This window comes from Mycteria americana, chromosome 6 (assembly GCF_035582795.1).
Source record: "Mycteria americana isolate JAX WOST 10 ecotype Jacksonville Zoo and Gardens chromosome 6, USCA_MyAme_1.0, whole genome shotgun sequence".
NCBI lineage: Eukaryota > Metazoa > Chordata > Aves > Ciconiiformes > Ciconiidae > Mycteria > Mycteria americana.
In genome coordinates this window covers 22256455-22279968 of record NC_134370.1, presented here as the reverse complement: position 1 = coordinate 22279968, position 23514 = coordinate 22256455, and the positions used below count along the sequence as shown (strand labels likewise).

Below are 23514 nucleotides of genomic sequence, written 5' to 3'. Positions count from 1 at the left end.
TACTACTGGTTGAAAATAAGAGTGCCTGTAACACAGTATTGGAGATGAGAACAAAACCAGAAGAGTTCTGCACAATAAATGTCTGTATTAGGTATAATCAAAATGAGGTATAATAAAAATTATGAGAAGCTACACATGTGGAAATTAGATTATTATGACATTGCATTTTCTGAAAAGTATTGTTGTGCACTTCATTATGCATATGCAGAAAGGGAAAGTCACAATTGAGATTTGACTTGAGACTTCCTGCCACACATCTCAGTTATGTAGTCTTAATAATACAGCCATTCTAACGCACTGCAAAATAATTTCCTGACAATTATACTTATGCCAAATCAGACTAAGTGATGACAGTTGATATTATTTTAATTCCACTTCTTACCAAATCTCTACTGTACCCACAAAAAGACCAATACCTCTGTCTTAAGAAAGTTGCTGAGCCACAAGTAAGTAATTGCTGGGAAAACACTAGTACATTTGCCCTGTTCCTTATTCTTTTCTTTCGGCATCAAATATTGTTCCATGCTAGAGATGAAATAAAAACTACAGGCATGTTCACAGTACCTAGCACTGCTCAGTAATAATGTGTTCTTCATACTAGGTGCAACTTCATCCAGTAAGAATAAGCCTAGAGGTCACACACACACAGAACTACCTTTTTACCTTATCACTGCCCAGAAGAATGATTTTGAAAATTATTTTCCAAGATCACCACTCTCTGAAAGCTCCAGAAGGTTTAAGAAGTTGCAGGTAGACTACATGAAATAGATTTCCTCCAAAGATGAGAATTCTTCAAGTTACTTCTCTCCCTTTCAGTGATCCTCTCCAGTTTTTTTGGCCCAACTTTTGATTGCCATGCTCACCAGCTGCTACTGTTTGACTGGAATGCAGCATAATTAATTTTAATACCACAACCAACTAAGTAGCTGAGGACTTTGGCAAGAAAGGACCATGACATTCTATTGTCTAGATGCAATGTGGAGGGGTTTCTATATTTTGGTGGTTTGTTGTAGGTTTTTTATTAATCTGTTTGTACTAGAACACCTCAAGCAATGTAAGCTTATAAAAAGGTTTCGGACACATTAAGAGAATGACAGAGGAGAGGCTTTCAAGTAGGCATATTCCTCCAACATCACTTCCTGCAGTAGCTGCATGCTCACTAGAGGTGGCTCACGCAATTACTGAAAGGCTGCAGGTTAATATATGCCATTTGTTGAACACCCATTTTGCCTTTGCTAGTACATCTGTAAGACTTAAGGAGGTTTATTTAAAGCACACAGTGTTGGTCACGCTATTCCTAATGAAGTCGGTGGGAATTTTCCCACTGACTTCAGTAGGAACAGATATGAGCCAGTGCTTCTGGGGGAAAAAAAAAATCCCCTCCCCCTTATAACAAAGCCCAACTTTTAATTTAAGAGCATGCTGTAAGATAGGAAAAGTTATTTTGTGCATTTATAAGAGCATAAACCAGAATAAAATTTAATATTTATTAGAATTTCTTCCAGTAACAGCATTCAACATCTTAACAAACCAAGTTGTGAAGTCTTAAAAAAATCTAGGATTACAAAAAAAGTTAAAATAAGTTGTTCCTTATATTTAATGGCAACAAAGGGGGAATCTTCTATTTAAAAACAAACTTGTCGTATAAACAGTATTATTTTAAGAAAATGTGATTAACATGATATGTAATTTGCAGAATGGATACACAGTGTATGAATACTAATCTGAATGGAACAGAGGGGCGGAACACACTACCCCCTTAAAAATCTCAAAATAGGCTGTTTGAAGAAAGGGGAGGGAGGACAATCTTTCCAGTGAAATAACTTAGAAGATACCACGCAATGGACAAAAAACGCAAGAGTACAGAAGACATTACATGACACCCTCATTACAACACCCCCTCAAGTCTGGTTATACAGGAAATAAAGTTAGTAAAGTGCATCTTTTAAAGACTTGTCTAGTGAAATAGCTTTTCCAAATATAAAACACAACACAAGACGTGCAGTAACAGTTAAATCATAGTGTAAGTTTTTCAAAACTAATCTTTAACTTTTCATTCACTAAAGAAGAAAAGTTTTAACTGCAGTAGTGTTCACATTATTCTTCGATAGGATGCATCCTCATGTGCTTTTGTTACTTGGCAAATCTTTAAATACAGAGCATGGCAAAATTATGCAGTTTAAGCAAGTGCTTCTCTCAGTGTAATACAATTCTTCAATGGCAGAACGGCCACATGCAACACAACCATCTTAGATTTTGGGAAGCTTTGGTGCACTAACGACGGGATTGGTCTCCTGCAAATACCTTCGCCCTGCATTCTTATAGTCGTAGGTGCAGGTGTGAGTCTCTGCATAGCGGTGCGTTGCACAGAAGTTGTTTCCACATCTGAAGAATCAAGAATATTAGAAGTTACAAGCTTTTAGAAGCTTTTAACTCTCTGACATGCTTGGAGCCCTTTGGCTTAATAATGTCTTGCTTATTTGACATAACTGCTTGGATTCTAATCATCCTTGACTGAAAACAAAACTGGTGGGGTAATCAAAATGACATTTTTGTAACTGAATGTTGCAGTTTTGACCCAACAGTCTCTTCAGCTGGGAAGTTAAGCAAGATCAGTACTCCTGGAACCAGCTAGAAAGGATCAAACACACTTATAAATTAAGAATGATGGGCTTTGATTTATTTTATTTCTTTTTAAAGACCTTACACAACATCAGTTGGTAGAATTCAGAGGACAAAACCATGGAACTAAAATAATGGTATCAGGTGAAATCCGCATAATGCATTTCAATTCAAAAACACCACATCATTCAGACCACCAAAATAGATGTTTAGTTCTTCTGCCTGGCATAAACTCAAATTCGTCAGCTGATTTAGTCAGCTGTCAGATTTAGTCAGCTGTAAAGACATCAGACAGACTAACTATAGGGAACATGACTTCCTATATGACTGAGTAAGGGTGCATCTTTGCAATATCAGTTGCAATTTCAATGAGTTAAGATTATGATTTTTGCCTTCAAACTTGATAGCTTAGCAGCTAAGACTCCTAACAGGAGAAAAGCATACTCTGGATGTTTATCTGATCTGAACATGTGCTTTAAGTAGAGACTGATATTAGTGTCCTGTTGCCTGATTATTTGATAAAGCTGCTTCTTGACAGTAAAACAATGACATCATTCAAAATCAGAATTCTCTTGAAATGGAGTAAGCATTACTCGTCCAACTTACTGTCTCACTATTAGACTATAATCCTCTATTAATCTATCTGGGTTCATAATAAACTCTGCAGCTGTTCCTGAGGCTTTGTGTGCCTAGTAATAAATTTGCTTTTCTTTGGTTCTTGGTCCCATAATCACCAGTTCTCTCATACAACTGTATCCTCTACTTGGTTCAAGTTCCATTCTAGTAAAAGGTCATATGGTTGCTCCTTTTGAAACTAGAATGAATGCTATTCTTGGAGATGTGCGATCTCCCCCTTTTTCTGTGCTTCATTTTTAACCTTAAGCAAGCTGCTTAGTTACTTCTAGAAGAGCTTGCAGCTATTTGCTCAGCGGGAAAGTGTGCAGTGTCCAAAACTGTTTCAAAATCAAAGACTGAAGTGTCAGTAAGGAGGCAGTTCCTCACTCTGAAACGCTCCAACGCAATTCCCCAACGGCAGAAGTCTTGTTCATTTTGCTTGTTGATTGGCATGAACCAAGATCAGCCTCAAATGTAGCCCTCACAGTGCAGCAGTTCCCAACCTTGACTAGCTCATGGGAAATGATACTAAGAAAAGAGTATCTTGTGGGAAACAACACTTTGAGAACCAAGATCAAGAGAGAAAGTGTGGGGGGGGTGGTGTTGTTTTTTTAAAAAAGTTTGCAGTGATCACCACCAAGCACTAGGTCTCATTGTGTTGTCTGCAAGTCATGATTTGGGGAACCAGCACTCTGGCGATCTGCTTTTGAGATACTCTAGATGCTCAAAGATGACTGAAGTCTCACAAGAAACAGAACACACAAAATCAAAAAGTTGTTAAATACAAATTCGTATAAATTCACAAACTGTGCAGATGTGTTGTAAAAGGGCCAAATCTGAGGGAGATTTTCTGAAAAACTGTAACAAAACCAGTTTTTCCTCAAGTTGTTAATGATATAATTATTGTTGAGAAACTTTGCAGAACATAAATATCTAGCAAGTTCCTCCCTCTCCCCACACCAGTATAAAATGTCATCGTTCTTTTTTTGTAATCATGTTCTTTATTTCCTGGTATCTTGCATTCTGATACTTTGCATTTCTTGATTTTCCTGGAAGAACACGCATCTCAACAGCGGAACAGGTACAACATTCCTGAATTTTAATTCCTGGAGTTTTGCTGAACTAAGAATTGCAACTTTTTTGAAGATTGTCTTTTGATTTGCTACACTTATGGAATACACCATGCAGCATAGAAAACCTTTTGGTTAATCCAGCTATCAATTGTAAACAACAGCTGGTTATATGCTCAGCCTACCTGCACTCATAGCTGGTTGCCAATCCAGTTTTCTTGCCACAAAGAAAGCAATGCTTTGTAATTTTCTTTTTTGCTTGAATTGAGCCATTCACAGGTGGAAGATGGGTTGCTTCACCTGCTTTCAGAGGTAGAAAGATAGCAAAGACATTTTACTTTTTACTTTTTCCTGATCACAAACTAGTTAAATGTTATCTTTTGAAACCCAGATTCATTTTGCATTTCTTAAGATACGTCAGGTGGGAACCCCAAAGCCTAAACAGAGAGGAAAAAACCCAAAAGCCAAAACAGAAAACACACCTCAAGCCTATGAACACCTTTGGAAGAGGCAGCACAATGCAGGACTTAAGAGTCATTATTTTTAACACCTGTTAAAAGTTCACATAAGCAAGAAGTTACAGAAGAAATCAAGAAACACATCTCCTAATGGTCTTCCCAAATGCAAAATGAAAACACATAATGCGATTGGGAAAGCACTGCACACAATGGCTTTCCAAAGAATCAATTGGGCGTTCAAGTACCTAGCATCTAGTATATGCAGCAGGTAATAACTCAAGTTTGCCAAATAAATACTGCAACATTTTAAAATCTTCCTAGTACTCCATAATTGCAAGAAAAGTGTATTATTAGACTACAGGCCTCTATTTAGCTGTATGGTTTCATAAGGCACTTTGCAGATGTTTGTAAAATTTCTGTACTTAAAAATTTACCTTACTTTGACTTTTTGCCCTGTAATTCTTGGCTGTTGCTTTATAACCGGAGAGCATGTAAAGCAAAGGCATCTTCCTTCCCTCTGTAGAAGTACGCTCTTCGTCCACAACTTGCTTATGCATGTTTACCATACGCTAGGACAGTGAAAGTCAGCAATACATCCTCTCAAACATTCTTTAAATGCTTCCTCTGCTATATTGTCAGGATGCTCCCAAAAAGTGACCTCATGAGTTCAGAAGTATTTTTGTCCAACACACCTTTAATCCCAACAGTCATTTCTCAGCCAAGATACAGCAGGCTATATTCAATAGTAACACCAGCCAGTTACTATACATTGCAGTCATCACTACCAACCAGTGCTATCCCATTGCTATCTAGCGTGGAAACTTCCAGGCAACGTTCGTCCATGCTAACAATTTCATCATCTAAAAGCATACTATTTCAGGAGCATCAGTTAGCCCAGTTTGTGAAAAAGGCTGAGCTTGAAGACGGGCCTCCCCTGTGGACCATACTTAAACAGAAAAAACAGTACACCTGTCCTCACATTTACAGTCCCTACAGCAATTACATGTAAATGAAGGCCTTGGATAACAAAATGAGTCTGTCCTTTGGCCAGTTACACAACAGATCATTACCAGCCACCTCTCTCTCAAAAGCCTGCATGATATGATGACACCAACTTTGTCTTTCTCATGTCTGGAACCTTTTGGAAAATACACTTTTTTTGGACATAAGATTCACCAGAGGAGTGCCTTCTTCATAGTTCTATCCAAAATGATGCAGATGACAGTAGGCTTCCCCATCTCGCAGATGTGGCTATTAGGGTATCACCTCTTTTACCATGGAGTAGGTAAGGACAGACCTGTTTATTGATTGACTGCCAACTCAAAGTTGCACCCCCAGTTGTGAAACAAAGGTGCAATCCACTATTTTAGCAGCTTTTGCTCCCATATCATTACAATTCCATCATTTTTCCTGTTGCAGCTGCTATTTGAAGACCTACTAGCTCATTCTCTATACCTAGGTCTTAAAATCCTGGAATACATGCCTGCCTCTCTTTTCCCAAGGTCACACAGAAAGAAGAGAAAACCTGCAAACTGCAAGTCAAAGATGTGAAGAAGAAAAGTGGAATGTGCTGAGAATCTTTAGCTCACTGTCTTAAGAGTTTTAAAAGTACTAATCTAGACAATTCAATTTCTCCTGAGAATTAATCACATAAGATATTAATATTTAGGCACAGCACATTCATTTTCAGTAGACGTCAAACATTAAGCACTCCACAGTTACCAAGACTAGGGTAGAAAGAAGGATGCCCATCACAAAAAATAGAGAAAAATCTGCATGATATGCGTTACCTTCAGCATCCATACCCTTATTGCTTCCTCCCCACTTTTCTTTTGCCAAATCCTTCTGGCTCAGGCTGTAGTCCTAAAGACAGTGCTACCAATAAATTTTGCTCTGATTTTAGTACACTCAGAAGTATTCACAGAACTGACCTTTTTGAAATTTCAGAGCAGAAAGTCATGTTTTTGTCTACAGATGACATGCAGGATTCAGTAAGTATTAAAAAAAGGTAGGAAAGAGTCACAGTTATGCCTACCTAAGATCTGGATGGCATCTGTATGTTAAAGAATTGCTTAAAATATTAAAAGTTATACCATGCTATAGAAGTGCAATACAACAAGGACTTTGAAAGACATATGCCTTACAGAGATAAATTATTCTTGTCCTCTATATACATGATATATCAGGAAAGATTAAAGAGTCATCTTCAATTATTAAGTCACATTACTTACCTACTCTTTTCCCTACAGCTGCAATACTTCCATTCATTCCAAGCCCATGTGCAGACTAAAAAAAAAAAAAAAAAAAAATTTCCACAAGGAAATTACTAGCAGATGGAAATTAAATGAAAAGTTAGGCAGCCTGGTATCAGCTTATTTGAAATCAATGTTGAATCAATCAACATACCTACAAAGAGTCCAAGAAGACTTCTGTACAAAAAAATTAAAATTCCGCAATATAAAGCCTTATTCAAAATGACTATTTAATAGTCTCCCCATACTTCACAACACACCAAACCAACAAAGTACATTAAAGATCTGAAGCTCTTGGTGCCACTCGCATATGGTGCCACTCACAGGGCAAACTTTGGAATAAATAACAATTAGTGAGCAGCAGGAGAAGTCAGATGATACTTCAAACACAGACACTTGTAATTCCATCATTACAATAACTAATAATTTTAGTTGTAAACTGAACAACCACTTTAATTTTTATGAAAAAATTAATTCTAGGATCTGTTTAGATAAACGGGCAGTTAAGATACGAACAGGAATTCAGAAAACAGTTTAAGACTAATCAGGGATTTAAGTACACTTCCCCCTCCCCATCTGCCTTCCCTGAAAAGACACATAGACACACACATGAAAGTACAGTTTTCATAACGCCAGTACCAGGAAAGACAGGAAAACTTCAATTTCTTTGGAAGCATTAGTACTCACTAGAATATATTCAGCAGCTTCATTTGGAGGAGCAGTTTTCCTAAAGCTTTCTTCCTGAAAATGCTGAAGGTTTGTAGGTAGTGCAATACCAGAAGTCCGAAACCTGCCTGTCCCACAGGAACTCTGTAAACTTTCCCTGTTTGCGCTTCGGGCCAGCGAAGCCAGAAATCCTAAGTTACTTACAGAACTCACAGGTTCTTTGGATGCCTTGTTAGCCACATCTGTGATGTCCCTAGCCTCCGCTTTAGAAATTACATCAGGTCTTTTGCCAAGTGACTCTACTTTCATGCTACGAAATCTAGTAGTCCTAGAAAAAGAGGAGTCTGCTATACTACGGACTTCCAGCGACCGAAGCATGTTTGGGGAGGCTGTAGATCTCAAGTTACCAGCCTCAAAGCATTTGGGTTGTGTTTGTGGTTTCAGAGAACTGTGACGTGCCACTTGCGCTGAATACCGAAGAGGTGACAAAAGCAGATTTTTCTGCGGACTTAATTCACGAGTACTGAGAAGACCAGCCCCCATTGCTGCAGTGCTCAGCACTTTGCTAATAGGTTTTCTATGCTGCTCTACAACCTTAGATTCTTCATCTGCATCAGACAGTTCAAGTTCTGGGTTCACCTTTCCTATGTCATATATCTCACTACACTGTTCAGTGGTGCTTGCTTCTGTTAACAAAGCAAAAGCATCTGTTTCAGGTAGAAGTTTTTCTTCTGTTCCATATAGTTCTACATTTGTTAGATTTGGAAACAAAACAGCATCCTCCTCACTTGCTGAGGTCACATTTTCAGATGCTTTTTCTGAATCTGCCAGCAGAGATGAAACAGGAGTCAGAATACTATTTGTAGGTAGTTTTGCATTTTCTAGCTCGACACGAGATATTTTCGGTGGTAACCTGATGCTACTAACTGACTGAGACCAAGAGTTGTTCTGCCAAGCGTCATCTTCCTTAAGGAAGTCATTAGTTGTGGATGGCATTGTTCTGCCAGCAGTGGCCAAAGTAGCCAATGCTGAAAGTGCGTTTTGGGAAGACTCTGAGGGATACGAATTCCCAGGAGGAGGTAGGCAGGACTGTCCGATATGGGGGAGCACTCTTAAAAAGCGGTGACGAGCAGCAGCCACTGAGCCACTAGATGGTCGAGGAGCCATTGGAGGACGAGGTTTCACCTTGACAGTTTTCTTAGGCTATTAAAAAAGCCAAAAACCACATAGAACAACAATTAGTATTTGAATTACGGTTGCATTCAAAGACCTGACTGAGGTCATATTTCCAGGAATTCACACAGTGTAAGGCCAGAAAGAACCAAATCATTTTTTCTACTCCCTCATCTGTTACTAGCCATCAAGACTTCACCCCAACATCTGAATAATAAAATCAAAGATTATAACCCGAAAAGGCTTTTTAGTAAATAGGCCACATCAGAGGAATAGAAAAGGGAAGCCAGAATGCCATTAAAGTTATCCAGAAGGGTCTCAAGATGAACAATGAAAGAAAGTATATTATCTTCATTTTCCATCTAGGTAATTTACACAGACATGAACACCAACGTAATGTTTTATCTTCTAGGCAATCTCATTCTCATATTTAACTTTATAGGCTTTTCAGTTACAGTATTTGTAATGAAGTTTCATTTAAGAGAAACATTGATTTTTACCAGAGCAGTACTGCAAACCAACTCTACTTAAAGCATCAGAAGAAAAAACAAACAAACAAAAAAAAAACCCCAAAACCCACACACCCAAAAAAACCACCCATGCAAATAAATCCAGGACCAGTAGTGAATTCTTTGAATGCAGACAGGTAGATCCGAGTAAAGCCAGTGCCCCACAGCAGAACATTTATACAATAGCATTTACTTAAACAACAGATAAGAAATCATCTACCCTTGATCACTTCACTTCCCAAGACAGGAAAGTATCTGACCTGCTTTTTAGAAAAGCTAGCACTAGGAAAGTGCAAGCCATTTTACAATAGAAAAATTGAAATCACAACTTCACCTTTTTACTCAGATTCATGTTCTCCATCTTTGCCTTCAGTAGTTTCATTTTATTCATAGTAATCGAATTCTCAATAATCTGTTGTCCAGAAGGTGATGCCTCTGTCTCATCTTCATCATCAGCATATAAGTTATAAACTGAACCACCACTGAAAATAAAAGAAAGTTTGTGTTCACCCTCTAATCAAGTAATTTAATTATGTTTTCAATGTAGAATATTCTCACAACTAGAAAGTCATATCCGTAGTTGATCTGTTGACAAAGCATTATGTAAAACTGTATGCAAAGACATTTCAAACCCATTTATTTTAGCACATAAGCATTCCTTATTAGATGCTCACACAAAGTGATGATGCTGAAATCATAACATAGCCACGCTTCTGGGAAGTTGTTATACCATATACAGTTGGTTCACACTCACTATATATTTTCCCCACAGAGGGGATATCCAGTTCCACAAATGTCTCCTGAAGGTATGGCCAAAGCTGTTAACTGTGTGACTCAGACAACAAGCTGATCAGTTTTCCAATTAACCAGACACTGGCATGGAAGGAAAGTCCAAATTTCTATCCATCCTGAGGGGTGTTCTCACCATAAATGGAAATGGAGGGGTCACCCATGTGGATGTGATATTCTATTTCTCCTTTTCAAAATAAAAAAAAAAAAAAAATAAAAAATGATCAGTTTAGGTTTCCAAAGAGTCTCACATTTGGAAAAAAAATAAACAGATTAGAATTGCTAGACCCAAGACAAAAATGTTTTAACTCAGTAGTCACTGGAAATTTATAGCATCACATTGCCTTTTTCCATTCTGTATTCTAACAGAATGCAAAACCCCAATGTTTTAAAGTGAGTATCTGACTTGTTTTCCCTATGAAGCATTAATCACTAACACACATCCAACATTTGACAGTGAAATGAAAGAACCATTAGGAGTGTCCAATTCATTGCAAATTGATGCATTTTCAACACTGTATATAGTACATTTTAAAGAGTGTTTTCATTCGTCCATTAGGCTGTCAGCATCTAGAAATCATGACAGTCAGGCAATTCCCCTGTGTTCATATAAATGTCTTAGTAGATTTAACTAAAGTTTCTACTCTCCAAAACAGACCAAGGAAGAACTAAAGGTCATAAGAAAGTCAGTACCAAAAAAAAAAAAAAAATTTTCACTAATTAGAGCTGACATCTTACCTGATTCTTGGAAATATCCTGCTGCCCTTAGTCAAGAGCCAGTATTTTTGCACTGACTCTCCAAATCAATTTCCTAAAATGTAACAAAATTCTAAAGGCAGCACAGCTGGGAGACAGATCTTTAAGAGCAAGATGGCAGCAAATTCAAAGCAAGAGTCAGCAAAATAGTCCGGTCATTTCTTACCAAAAACTGAACAGCTCCACATGGGGACAGCCAGCATGCATGTTACATACCTCTCCTGGTAAACATTCAACACTAAAGAATCATTTCAGAATTTTAACTCTGAAATTAAACTCCTATTTAAAGACTTAAGTCACCAACTCAAAACAATTCTTTGAACTTCCCTTCCTTCAAGGTAAAGATAGAAAGAAAAGTGATGTGTCTCACGTGTTTGGTTGTGGTTTTTTTTTTTTCTTGTTGTTTTATGCAAAAAGAATTGTTATCCTTTTTCTTGCATTTTCTGGCTAAATAGGAGCCAAAAACACTAAAAGAAGGAGTAACAAAAGGATTTTTGGCTTTAATGTGATTGTAAAAGTTAGACAGGGAGCTTTGTTCTTGATGATACTTTTAGCCCATTTACCAATTAGATTTCAAATTTACTTTGTCCACAGGTGTCAACATTCCTGAGATCTTGCTTGTAAAATGCATGCCTCAAAAATGATCAGTAGCTTGTTGAAACCCTTTTGACACCAGTGCCTGCCAGTCCTCTACCAAAACTTCAACAACCTTTCTTTAATCCAGAGACAATAATCATTGTATGTATTGACACCTTGTAAAGTTTTAACCATTAACTTAAGCACAGATAAAATGAAATGATCTGGAGGACTATAAACCAATGTCTCATTTCTAAATTGCAGTCACTAAATTCTGCTCCACGCATAAGCAATGTGAGAAAAGCTGATAAACAAGTGCCTCACAATGCTCAGTCACCAGTGTACTCACATATAAACATATTTAACTGTCAGTGTGGAAAACACTAGTATTCAGAGTGATTCACATAGCCTTCCTCTATAAAGATCAAATGAAAAGGCCTGATTTGTTTCCATTCTCTCCTCCCTTTGCTACTTTTTCCATTTCCCACAAAGTCTGACCCGGCCATAATAACAAATTCAAAAATTAAGATTTCTCCTCCGCCCTCTGCCAAATTACTGCCTGCCTTAGTAGAAAAGCTAATAAATGAACTCCCATAGAAAGTACAGAGGAAGAGAAACAGCTCAAGCTGAATGTCTTCAACTCAGGTGGCTTCCAACCTAACTGGATCATTTGACCAGTGACAGCACATTTATTAAGCATAATGTATTTGACTTTTATACATCCTGTTGTGCTTTCAAAGGCTTACCAAGATGCCTTGCAAGAGCCAAAAGAGTGTGGTTCATTCCTCTGGCTTGCTACATTTAGCCAATCTCAAGTAAATTACCATTAAATCTGCACACTAGGATTACCTAATGAGAAGTACTAAGAATTTCAGACAATTGCCCATGCTAGTTTTAACTGGGAAAAAAAAAATCATCACACACACAAAAGAATTTGAACATGTAGGCAGATACCAGGGATCCCATTATACTGAGAAATTGAAGTTCAAGCTCCTTCTGACAACTTCTTGCATCAACTCACAGTATAGCATCCACAGTCCTAGCTTTGGATTAGTTTGGATGGTCTTTGGATTTAAAAGGTAAAAGAGAACGATTTGGTAATAAGCAGGGTACCAGTGAGAACAAGCATTATGTCTGTCTGCTCCTCTTTCCAGAAGTGTATACAGGCCAATGCAGCAGCAAGGTTCTCTGTTCTTATTGATGATGGTGGTTTTTACCTATTTCAAATCTACACACAATACCATATGTGGCCATTTACTGAAAAAGAGTGAAAGATAAGATCACAGATCTAAAATATTTGTATCTTCCCTCTTCCTTCCCTCCAGTAATTGTGTATCAAACACCAGCTCTTCCTACTCTATGTAACTGTGTGGGAATTCAACCTTGATATTTCATTCAGCCTGTAGTTTTTAAGTACAGGTCTCTTATAAAAGTTTCTAAGATTAATATCACACTCTGAACCCACTGAATCACACTGACCATAAACCCAGTACAAAGCTCCTGCTTTCACTTTGCAAACAGGAATAAGAATAGTTACTTAAAACGGTGCAAGCCTTAGCCTCAGAGAAAATGCAGCTAGTGCCCAGAACAGGGACTCCTTTCATTACAGTTGTACAAATATTAAGTTCTTCAGGGGATAAAAAACCTTATCCAAAAGCTGCAGTAAAAACTAATATTTTTTAATAGATATTACCAATTTGCTTTAGGAAAAAGACTAGTAATCTCTCTACTACAATGTAATAGCTTAAGTGACATACTTGCTCTTCTGATGATAACAGTACTTTGCTTCTGTGACAGTGACTGAGACAAGTTTGGTACCTCAACAGTAGCTAATCTGAGGCATAATTATGTCCAAAGGCTAGCTCTATTGGTAATTATTTCAGGATATTTAAAAAAAGAAAAAGCAAAAACAACAAAACACCCCCAAAACCCACACAGTTTCTCTGAAACTTCAGACAAACCCTCTCAGAATTTTGCACTGCCAATCTACCATCTTCCTGGCTAATCATTTGGTCAAGTCATATCCATATGAAAAAGAAAGTTTATGCTATGAACAGATAAATGTTTATGAAACTAAACAAATGCCTTAAGATGGAAGAGAAAGTACTTAAAAGTTTTTAATATCTTTATTGCCAAATTGACTCTCCTGTGAAATGTTCCCTTTTAGAAAGGGCTGGAATGTTGAGAATTGCCTCAAGCACCAGGTCAGCTTTATCTTACTCGATTGACACACACAGTGACAGACGACTGTCAGCATGACCACTGACCACAAAGCGCTACTGGTACTGTTAGGCCACCCAGTTACAGCATTTTAGTAGACCTTAGGGCACAATTCTTGCAATATTCCAGATATATTTCAGATATTCTTTTGACAAAGTCAACAAAAGAAAGCTGAAAATTATACAGCATCCCCCTTTTGAAGAATAATATAAAGATTAAAACCAACTTTACCTCAAAGACTCAGATAATGGCGTTAAAGTGCCATCTCCCCGATCTACCACACGGAAGAAATTCAACTGATCTCCTTCTCGATATACTAAGAAAGTAACTTGTTTGTTGGATGGCCCTTTTTCCCAGATCTCATCTCTACTGGGATCCATGTACTCAGCCATTTCCCTGATAGGGTCTTCCACAGGAACTACAAAGAGAAAAAACACAATAAAACCAAATTATTATTATTATTGTTTTGATCACCTTTGAGAGCTCAGCTCAGTTTACAATGGGAATTCCCAACCTAGAAGACATGCTGAGCATTTTCCAAGTGAAAATTATCAAGGAGATTTCTCCATTTTCATTACTCTATGGATGATCCACATAACCAAATTTATCATCAGACTGAACCAATGCCTGATTCTTACTAACCAGATTTTAAAAACTATTTGTATAATGACATTACAGTATCATTTTTTCTGCAGGTGAAGAATTACTGATTTTAAGACTGGATGATCCTATACATACAAAGATACTTATTAAACTAAGGGTAAACAAAATGAAAAGGATGGTGCACTTAGTATGCTATGGACAAAATCCCTCTGGTTTTGTCAAGTATTTTTCCGATTGATTTGGAACTGAAGTCTGCTCGTCTAAAATGCTTAGCTAAGAGAAGCTATTTACAGTTATAAGATGTTGCATGAAAACCATTATTTTTTAACTGAGTTAACACCTACCTCTTCTAGTGTTAATAGGTCCACCTCGCATAGCCAGAACTAACTTCAGAGTGCAGCCTTCTGAAATGCTGTAAATAACAATAAATAAATTTTTGTAGCATTCTCTATTGCTTATACTAACAATAATTTAGAAACATTCATTGCAATTTTATTCTATACTTACTTATAATCATTCAAACAATAGTCATCCTTCAGCTCTGTATTACTCCAAATTAAGTGCTGCTGAGAGACAGGAATACCTAAACAAAACAAACAAACAAACAAAAAAAGAGTATTAAAATTGGAGCTTGGTAGGAGGGCTTTTGGGGAGTTTTACTTTTTGAAGAATGTGGGGGTAACGGAGGAAAGGCAAGAAAGAAGATCATAGGGGAAAGAAGAAAGGAAGCAGGACAAGGACAGGCACTTGAGCAGCCTTCAGTCATGATATCCAACCTCCCAAATAGTTATTAAGAACGAAGTTAAGGTTTTCAGCAGGCTTGTGCTCACACTCGGAGTTCAATCTTTTGGCTCAACAAGGGGTCTGCAGAAGTATTCAACTGCTTCAGGCTTATTGAATACTTGCTCTTTTCCAGTCATCAGATGAGAGAGGTTTTCTCCTGTTATCTGTACCTCAGAGCTTTATGTCTACTGACAGAAAAAACAGGATAAAACATCTAAGTACAGAACTGCTGAATAATTTAATCACAGACTGATATTCTGTATTACTCAACAGTAAAGACAAGGTTGCATTAAGGTAACTGGCGGCAGCTCTATTAAAGTGGTGACAACTGTATACGTGTTTTTATCACTGCTTGGTTTGGAACCTCAAAGTTCATGTGTACAATATAGTACAATAGCAGTTAGTAAAACTTCATACTACAAACACTTCTATTTTGTTGTAGGTGTTCTTTTAGGCCATCAGACCATTTTATTAATTATATCCAGTAATACTCATTTTCAACTCAAGTTCTGGGACAGATTTGGCTAACTATTTTTTGTTAAAAGGAAGTAAGCATACTGAATATTTGTTCCTTACTATAGATCCATATTCTACACAACAATTAACTTTGTTTCTTTTTGCCTGCATAGTCAACTCATTTAGATACAGATCTAATACACATTAAAGATAATAAGCACAAGCTGGTACAACCTGAGGTCTTCACACATTTTTACTAGAATGCTGCCACTTTCCAAATTTTGGATAGAATACAAACAAGGACAGTTATGAAAGGATGAGACATCTCAGATCACCAAAAAAAAAAAATATTAAGGCTAATAGGAAGATGAATAGCTGTCTTTTTTGCCTTTGAAAAACAAAACCAAAAAATCTTCCCTTTAGCATCAAAAAGGACAAATTGTAAATTAAAATGAAAATCTTTAGAGGCCAAGAACTACTTTTTCAAAAACGTCTAAACACTACTCCTCAGACTAAGAAGCAAAAGCTATAAATATATTTTCTAAAAGGTTACGTTAAAGTAACCTTATCTTATACTTTTATTCATTGCATGTTCAGATACTTAAAAGGAGATACAAGTAGCAATGCTACACAGTAAGACTTCCCAAAATCCATCTGGAGAGAGGGGAACACAAAGATCAGCATCTTCCAGGTGGTTTCCAAAAATGTCTCAGCTTCCCAAGGCTTGCAAGGGTGCTTAGCAAGCTGTGGCAAAGGCCAGTTAAGGAGCCCCTTCCTAGCTGGAGGAAGGGCACAAAGCTACCAACACCCATCACCAGCAAAGAAGAAAAGAGGACCGGATTCTGGTGAAAGTCCAAGCAGTTTCAACAGGCAAGTAGGAGACATGCTAAGTGGACATCTCTATGCAGAAGAGGGAGTCCACTTTGGCGGAAGTGTCATTGTTATTATTTAAGTTTTAGAGAAGATGACAATTTCCTTTTCTCACCACAGCTCACATCTAGATTTTCTCTTTTATGAACGACCGACACAACTTTACTTCACTTGGACGGCATTTAACATGAATCCTGTATCCTCTGAAGTCCACAAGACATTTATGAGAGGAATATGTTCATATAGTAGACTATCATAATTGCTACTACACTGCCAGCTATTTAATAACTGGTTATTGGTTATGTTTCAAGTCTGCAGCATAAGCCAAACAAGAGCAAGCTGGCAACAGCCAGCAAGTCTACAGTGAAGTTCTTTTCTGTGCTGTTTTGCAGTCTTCTGATTACAAACAGTCATTACTGTCTGCATTTGTTATGGTTTCAGCAGCCTCCAAGGAGCAATTTCCAATTACTTTGATAAACTGAGAGAGTATTTGTTAAAAAGGCTGGCTTGCAACTGGCAGCACTGCAGTGAAACATGTTTTTGTTCATTTAACAATGACAATGTATTTTTGATGAAATGAACAGATGAAAAGACTATACTCTGCTGTAATGGGAAACACACAAGTCTTTTATTACTAATTCCCTTTTATGCTGCTTTCTAAGAATTCTGTATTTATACACAGAGGAAATGGTATGTGCTTTATAGGTTCAGGTGCAGGAAAATATGCATCAGCTGTCCCTTTTCTGAATTATAGTAAGGCTTTCTTGAGGACACATTTGCACACAAGATCAACATGTAAAATTGGCAATAATAACGAGAACTACGAGATACCCATCCACTATCCCCTCTCCCCAAGCAGCACGTTGACTGTATCACTGGCCTCCTCTAAATCAGTATTGAGAAGAGAGGAAAGTAGGGCAATAAGCTCAATCTCAACACTCAAATGGAGGTGGGCTAGCCAGGTGATGCTATAGGAGGACAGAAGAGTCTGCAGACTGCCTATTGAAATGGCTGCAGATGTGCTGGCAATCTGACTTACTAAAATGGGGGGAGAAGTAGGTACTCTATCCTGTCTCTGAATCAGCATATCAGATACACCCTTAAGCTTCACTCCTTTACCTTTCTTTCTGGTGTGCTAAGTAGGCTTACCAGAGAAACTGATGGGGTCAAGTCTGACCTAGAACCACCCCCCCAGGCAGATTTCTGAACAAACTTGATTTTATGTTGTAGGTAGAAGGTTACTATGTTTAAAAACACCACAAACATTTCCAAGTCAAAGTTCAAACAGTGTACTTACCTTTCATCCAATGTTGAAATTGCTGGAGAGTTTCTTAAACATTTACTTTTTGTTCCTGCTTACAGAGAGGCTGAGCTGACAGTCTTATTTTCCCCCCACAAACTAGCTACACTAGGGAAGAGGCACAAAGGTTCGCAACTTACAGCAGCAGGACTGTTTTCATAACTGTCAAAGCCCCCAGCTTTCATTTGCATGACAAGCTACGTTAGTGTAAATGGTGGTCAGTACTGACCTACTCTTTATCCTAGAGACTGACAAAGAGGAGACTAACAACAGCGAGTCACCAGTAACTGAATACAGGCTCACAAAATTTCCTGGCAAAGGTGACCTTATTTACACCTTCCAGATGCTGCTCTAACCATCTGATCTGGGCCACAGGCTTGCATGTGCAGGAATGTTTTCCCAGCTCAGACAAGGCATAAGCTTTAAAAAAAGCTTCATGAACTTCTAGTCTCTATCAGCACAGTAAACAGGCAAATGACAAAGCAAACAGGAGACACAGAGGAAAAGAAGTAGACAGAAGAAAAGCAAAATTGGTTCTGTTAAAAACTCTTTACACTTGTGCAATCCACTTACTCCAGTCCTGACAGAAGCATAGCTATTTTCTCTAATGCAAGTAGTAATAAATATCATTATGACATACTCTGATTTCACAGAATATTGAAAGAAATACAACATCCAGAAGTCTGCCTGATACTCATCCAGTTCCTTTCACTTAAGGTGAAGCTGCTGTACACAGCAAAATAATGACAGCAAAAAGACCAAAGAAAAATAACAACTCTCATGATGAACTGAGAGTACACACACGTACAACAACAGAATTATTGTTGCATCTGTCATTCCCTGCTGAACACAAGCATTCCAAATTAAGATGTACTCTGAAAGCTAGTTCAGTTTTTCCTCTTTGAAATAAGAACAAGAGAACACCTAAATTTTCATCTAAAAAGGTAGATGTTTCCACATACACAGATCATAAAATTCAGTTGCAAGCAGTCACTGAACAAGTCATAACTGAGTTGTTTTTTCTTATTTTAAAGCTAGCTATGTAAATAAAGGCCTTAACACTCCATGCTATAGAATGCAAATTAATTCCCGCAAGTTAAGAAGACGACGATGACGACGACGACGACCAACACCAAATCCCAAACCCCACCTCCACCCTTGAGACTCAATCTTATCTTACTGAGCAAACATGTTTACAGGCATTATCTATGGTTCTTTAGCAGATGAAAGAATTAACCACTACTAGGAATACACTATCTTTTGTAAGCTAGGCACACCCAGCCTACAATAAACTGTAGGTATAATTTAATATGTCTATTTGTGATCTCCCGGTTTGGACTACAAGAAATTCAAATTCCTCTTCCTCACATCTCCCACTGGTCTCTTCATGCATCCTTTAAAGCTCACTCCTTCATCTATACTGTCCAGATGGAGTACAGGAGAAGGCAGCATATTGCCTATGCTCCCTTTTAATTCACTCTTATTTAGCATTCTATCATGTATCTGCTTGCATCTCTCCTACACCTCTATTCAATCATGGAGAAGAAAAACCTTTTCCTTTTCTTGTTTCACCTCTAGCCTCCAGGAGCATCTCAACACATTCTCTGACTTGTGATTAATTATGGCCCTGTCCACAGGAAACAAAAGCATATCCACATAGCTGCACTAACTAATGTAGCTGCACTAATGTAGCTACACTAATGTAAACTCTAGTTATCTGCATGGTGGAGCTTCTACTAAGCAACCTTACTAGCAAGAAGTCACCCTTATTGTTGCAATGCTTCTGTGTTTTAACATTTGTGCCAGCTACCTTTTTTTCCATCCATTAGCGCAGATTTCCGTAAGAGGAGGAGTGTATCTTAGATTCAAGTCTAAAGCATCATATTACATCTCCCAGAGGGTTGGTTCCACACAGACAGAAGCATGAAAAACATGTACAGGTATACTGGGGAAAGAGAGGATCCCTTTTCTTAAAATTAGCAACTCCAGTACTCTCAGCTTGTGCAGCTACACAGTTCTTTAACTCCTCCAAAGTGAGAAAGAAGATGCAATGCTGCAAAGTAGCTAAAGTATGTATAGATACATATTTCAAATCATGTTCTTTCATGCAGGATCACTCTCATTGTAGAGGGAAAGGGGTGAGAGAGAACTAACCTACATCTTTTCTCCTTGCATTAGCACCAGGACTGGCCTCATAACTTAAAGGAGGTTTTCACTTTGCAAAATGTGCAAAGTTCATCACTTTAAGATAAAGCATTGCTCAGCCAGACTTCTACCAGCAAAAGATCACTCACCAAAACAAAGTTCAAATCGGTAACTTCAAGCTGTCTTTGGGGTTCGCCTGCACTGCAGTTGCTCTTGTGACTGCAGTATCATAAACTATAAACTGACTAACCTAAGAAGCAACAGCCATAGCACCTAGTTTAAAGTATGCTCAGGCAGCTGCAATATAGACATACTGCAAGATTCAAGTTTATAACCTTGCTAGTTAACAAACAACTTATGTCAGTGAATCCTTTCAACACCAAAAATACTATATCCCATATAATATCAAAACAATTAATGATTTACCATAGACTTTTTAAGATTTGTTTTAACAATGATATACAAAAAAAAAGAAAAGAGCAAAAATACTAATTGCAGTGAAGCCTAAGCCATGAACTAATAGGAAAAGGAAAGAACATAAAAACAACCCAATTCCAGTTAAACCTAAGCCATAAACTGAGCACCTAGCTTATACGTATTACTGAACAACTCATTAAAATTTACTGGTTTGATTTTAACAATTATAATTTGTAAAACAAGACTTCCTCTAAAGTGATAAAGTTTACACTGAAATAAGAGAGAATAGTACCTTCCAGTCTTTGAATTTTAGCTTTCACAGAAATAACTGTTTCAAAGGGAGAAACTCGCAGTTCAAAGCATGTTCCTGTGAGTGTTTCAATGAAGAGCTCCATAGTTTCATAAAAAGGAAGCTTGTAGTGAAACGGTCCCATATTATCTTCATTGAAAAAAGGAGGCTCTTTCTTGTTGGCCATTACAAAGGATTTACAACTTCTTTGCAAGAAGATCTGTCAGCAAACTACATTCCACTTCTAGCCAAGTCAGCTTTGAGGACAGGTGTGGTGCACTGCTGTTCATGTTTAGGATTTTTCACCTATAAAGCAAACAAGCATAGTTCTAACAACATCTGAATGTAGCTGTTAAAGAGAATTTCAATTTATTTTTGATGAACAATAAAATAGTTATTAAGAAGCAGTAAAACAGTATCTAGGTCGTGCAACAGATAACCACTAACAATATTAATAACACCATAGTTTTAGGACTCTAGTTTCAGACAGCATTGCAGGTCCTACCTAGCTTTTTATTTTTATTTTGTTTTCACGAGCGACATAACAACGCGACCTGCGATATTAACGCCCAAAGCCTCCTGACAAGGGGTGAGCCCTCAGCAGGGTCAGAGCTGGAGAAAAACTCCAGAAAAACAGGGACTCGTCCGGGCTCAGGGAAGGCAAAGAGAAGACGGCAGCTTTGCCCTCTCGGCAGTGCCGCGCTCCCGCCGGCCCGGTCCAGCCCCCGGCCCAGCGCAGCCCCCCGCACCGGGGCGGCAGGCCGGACCCAGGCCAGCAGAGCAGAGCGCCCGCAAACAAAGGAGCGAGAGCAGCTGCCCACCCCCTCCCGCCACCGCGCCTCGGGGCGGCCTCACACCCCGGGTAGGACGCGGGGTCCCGCCGCCCGTGCCCCCGGCCCACCCTCGGGGGGAACCTCTCCCCCTTCCCTCCAGGGACGCACCTCACGCCAGCGAGGAGGGGGCGGGAAGGGGTTAGAGCACTGCCCCTCTCCCCGCCCCGGCTGGCGCTCCCGCCGCAGGGTCCCTGAGGGAGCAGCAGCCCCGAGGCCCCGGGGACCGCCGAGCCAGTCCGCGACGGGAGAAGGGAGGGTGGGGTCTCATCTCACCTGCCGCCGCCGGGCCCGCTCGGGGAGAGACGAGGCTCCTCTCCCCCCGTGCAGCCCCGCCCGCCGCGCCTCACAGAAGCTCGCCAGCCTCAGCGGGCCTCATGGAGCGGGCGGGGGAACCGCCGCCGCCACGGGAGAGGGGTACGACCCGGGAGCCGCCCGCACCGCCGCTCGCTGCCCGGCAGCCTCCGCGCCTACCTAGCCTTTATGACATCCCCACTAGTCGTCCTCCTCCGGGCCAATGCGACGCCCGTTCTCATGCGGCTCGCCCAATCAGCTCCCTCGAGGGGCGGTGCTCCCGGCGGCCTCAGGGGCGGGTGCGCGCCGGGCCGCGGCGCGCTGCTCTCGCTTGTTGTGGTCGTTAAGACGTGGGGTGGCGGAGCGTGCGCAGGGAAGGACCCGGATGCAGCGCCCGCACCGCTAACAACGGCGGCCATGTGACAGCCGCCCCGGAGGCTGCGGTGGCTCCTGGGACATGTAGTCTAACGGAGGTGGGGCTGATGGCGGCCCTGTGGCCTCCCGCCTCCGGCGCGGGGGGCAGGTAGGGAAGGGTAAGGCTGAGGGGGCGAGGGCTCCAGCGGCTCGCGCCACCCTAGAGCTGCACTCGCGCCCTTGGTCTTTCCTCAGGGAAGATGTGCAAAAATATCATTTATACCTCACAACTCAAGAGGCACCAGGGATTGCTAATGTGTACTAGCGCAGTGCTGGACGCCGTTAGAGCGCAAGAGGGATGACTCCCAGCCTGTGCAGGCCTCCTGTGTCCTCAGCCGGGACACAGGCTGCTGGCAGGGAGACAAGCGCTGCTCTTGGGCACCTTTACTCAAGGTCAGTGCTTGACTCTGCTCCCGTTTCAACGTAAGGCAGTCAGGTAACGTAAGGCAAAATGCTAGAGAAAACAAGCTTTGCTTATTAGGAGGTGCTAATTACATTAACCACTTCACTTTCCATTTGGGTTTTAAATTATGCAAGACCTACCCTGACTCTACCTGTTAGGTTTCAGGCCCAGCTAAAACACTCAGAACAAATACTGTGGTTTTTCACATGCACATAGCAGGTATGGGAGCCCTCTGACAAAGAGCACTGAGCAAGTAGCAGGTGCTGTAACACTGAGTCTCCAGCCCTGCCCTTCCCAGAAAATGCAGCCATAGTTTATCAAAGTTGCAAAAAAAGGCACACCAAGCCAAAACTCAGTTAAAAGCAGCCACTGCTCAGACCAAGCCCTGCCAAAAGTGAAGTGCCTAGACCAGGATGTGCAGTCTGTTACAAGGAGTTAATTGAGGACCACACATTTTAATAGGGGGAAGAGATACTCCCTGTGCCAGTTTAGAAAGACTGAGGGGAGGAAAGGTTTTGATCTATGTCATGGTACAACCTTCTATCAAGAGCTTTTCTCTTGAGCTTTCACATTAAAGTTTAAGAAACACTTTATGGCAGGACCTTTTTTTTCTTCTACTCCAACAGCTTTTGGCCCCAGGGTTCTTGGCTTGTGAACAGCACTTTTTTGCAATGCTAATAGAAGTTACTAATGTGAAGGGCCAAGAAGAAAGGAGGATGCAGAAAAGAAATAGAATAATTCACCATCTTTTTCCTCTCTCCCCCAGTACATCTTTGAAGCCCTTCTAAGCACGGAAGAAAGGAGTAAAGCAGCAGTCCAAATCATGTATGAGGCATATGCAGCAGATGTAATGCCTATAAATAAAGTGCAAGTGCTCTCACTGTAAGCACCCATTTGCAAATAGCTCCCACATTCTTTTCCAAGCTGCTACTCCCAACTTACCCCCCACTTAACATAAATCATTGCCAGGCCCACCTATGGCGCAAATCAATACACGACGTTTC

At 39.8% G+C, this 23514-nt stretch overlaps 1 protein-coding gene across 11 annotated transcripts; it reads right to left on the bottom strand.

Moving 5' to 3' along the window:
- Window positions 1-1189: 1189 nt before the first annotated feature.
- On the bottom strand, window positions 1190-22062 carry ZFAND4 (zinc finger AN1-type containing 4). 11 transcript variants are annotated; one of them, XM_075504972.1, is made up of 10 exons: window positions 21874-22062; window positions 20573-20875; window positions 14817-14892; window positions 14654-14721; window positions 13938-14124; window positions 9700-9847; window positions 7705-8886; window positions 6997-7051; window positions 4493-4610; window positions 1190-2385 (listed from the first exon to the last, which is right to left on the bottom strand). In XM_075504972.1, the coding sequence occupies exons 2-10, from the start codon at window positions 20754-20756 to the stop codon at window positions 2250-2252; spliced, it is 2154 nt and encodes a 717-aa protein (XP_075361087.1). In that variant the 5' UTR covers window positions 20757-20875; window positions 21874-22062; the 3' UTR covers window positions 1190-2249. The 11 variants fall into 11 exon arrangements, 8 of the variants coding, with proteins under 8 accessions (XP_075361087.1, XP_075361085.1, XP_075361088.1 ...); XM_075504970.1 differs by lacking the exon at window positions 21874-22062 and adding an exon at window positions 21676-21866; XM_075504973.1 differs by lacking the exon at window positions 21874-22062 and adding an exon at window positions 21676-21866 and having other exon boundaries at window positions 4493-4607.
- Window positions 22063-23514: the final 1452 nt, after the last annotated feature.

Coding starts and splice junctions, on each gene's coding strand:
- ZFAND4 (XM_075504972.1), bottom strand. CDS start 20,756: ATGGCCAACAAGAAAGAGCCTCCTTTTTTCAATGAAGATAATATGGGA. Junction 14,722..14,816: donor TATTGTTTGAATGATTATAA/GTAAGTATAGAA, acceptor TGTTATTTACAG/CATTTCAGAAGGCTGCACTC. Junction 8,887..9,699: donor ACATGAATCTGAGTAAAAAG/GTGAAGTTGTGA, acceptor CTTTTTTAATAG/CCTAAGAAAACTGTCAAGGT.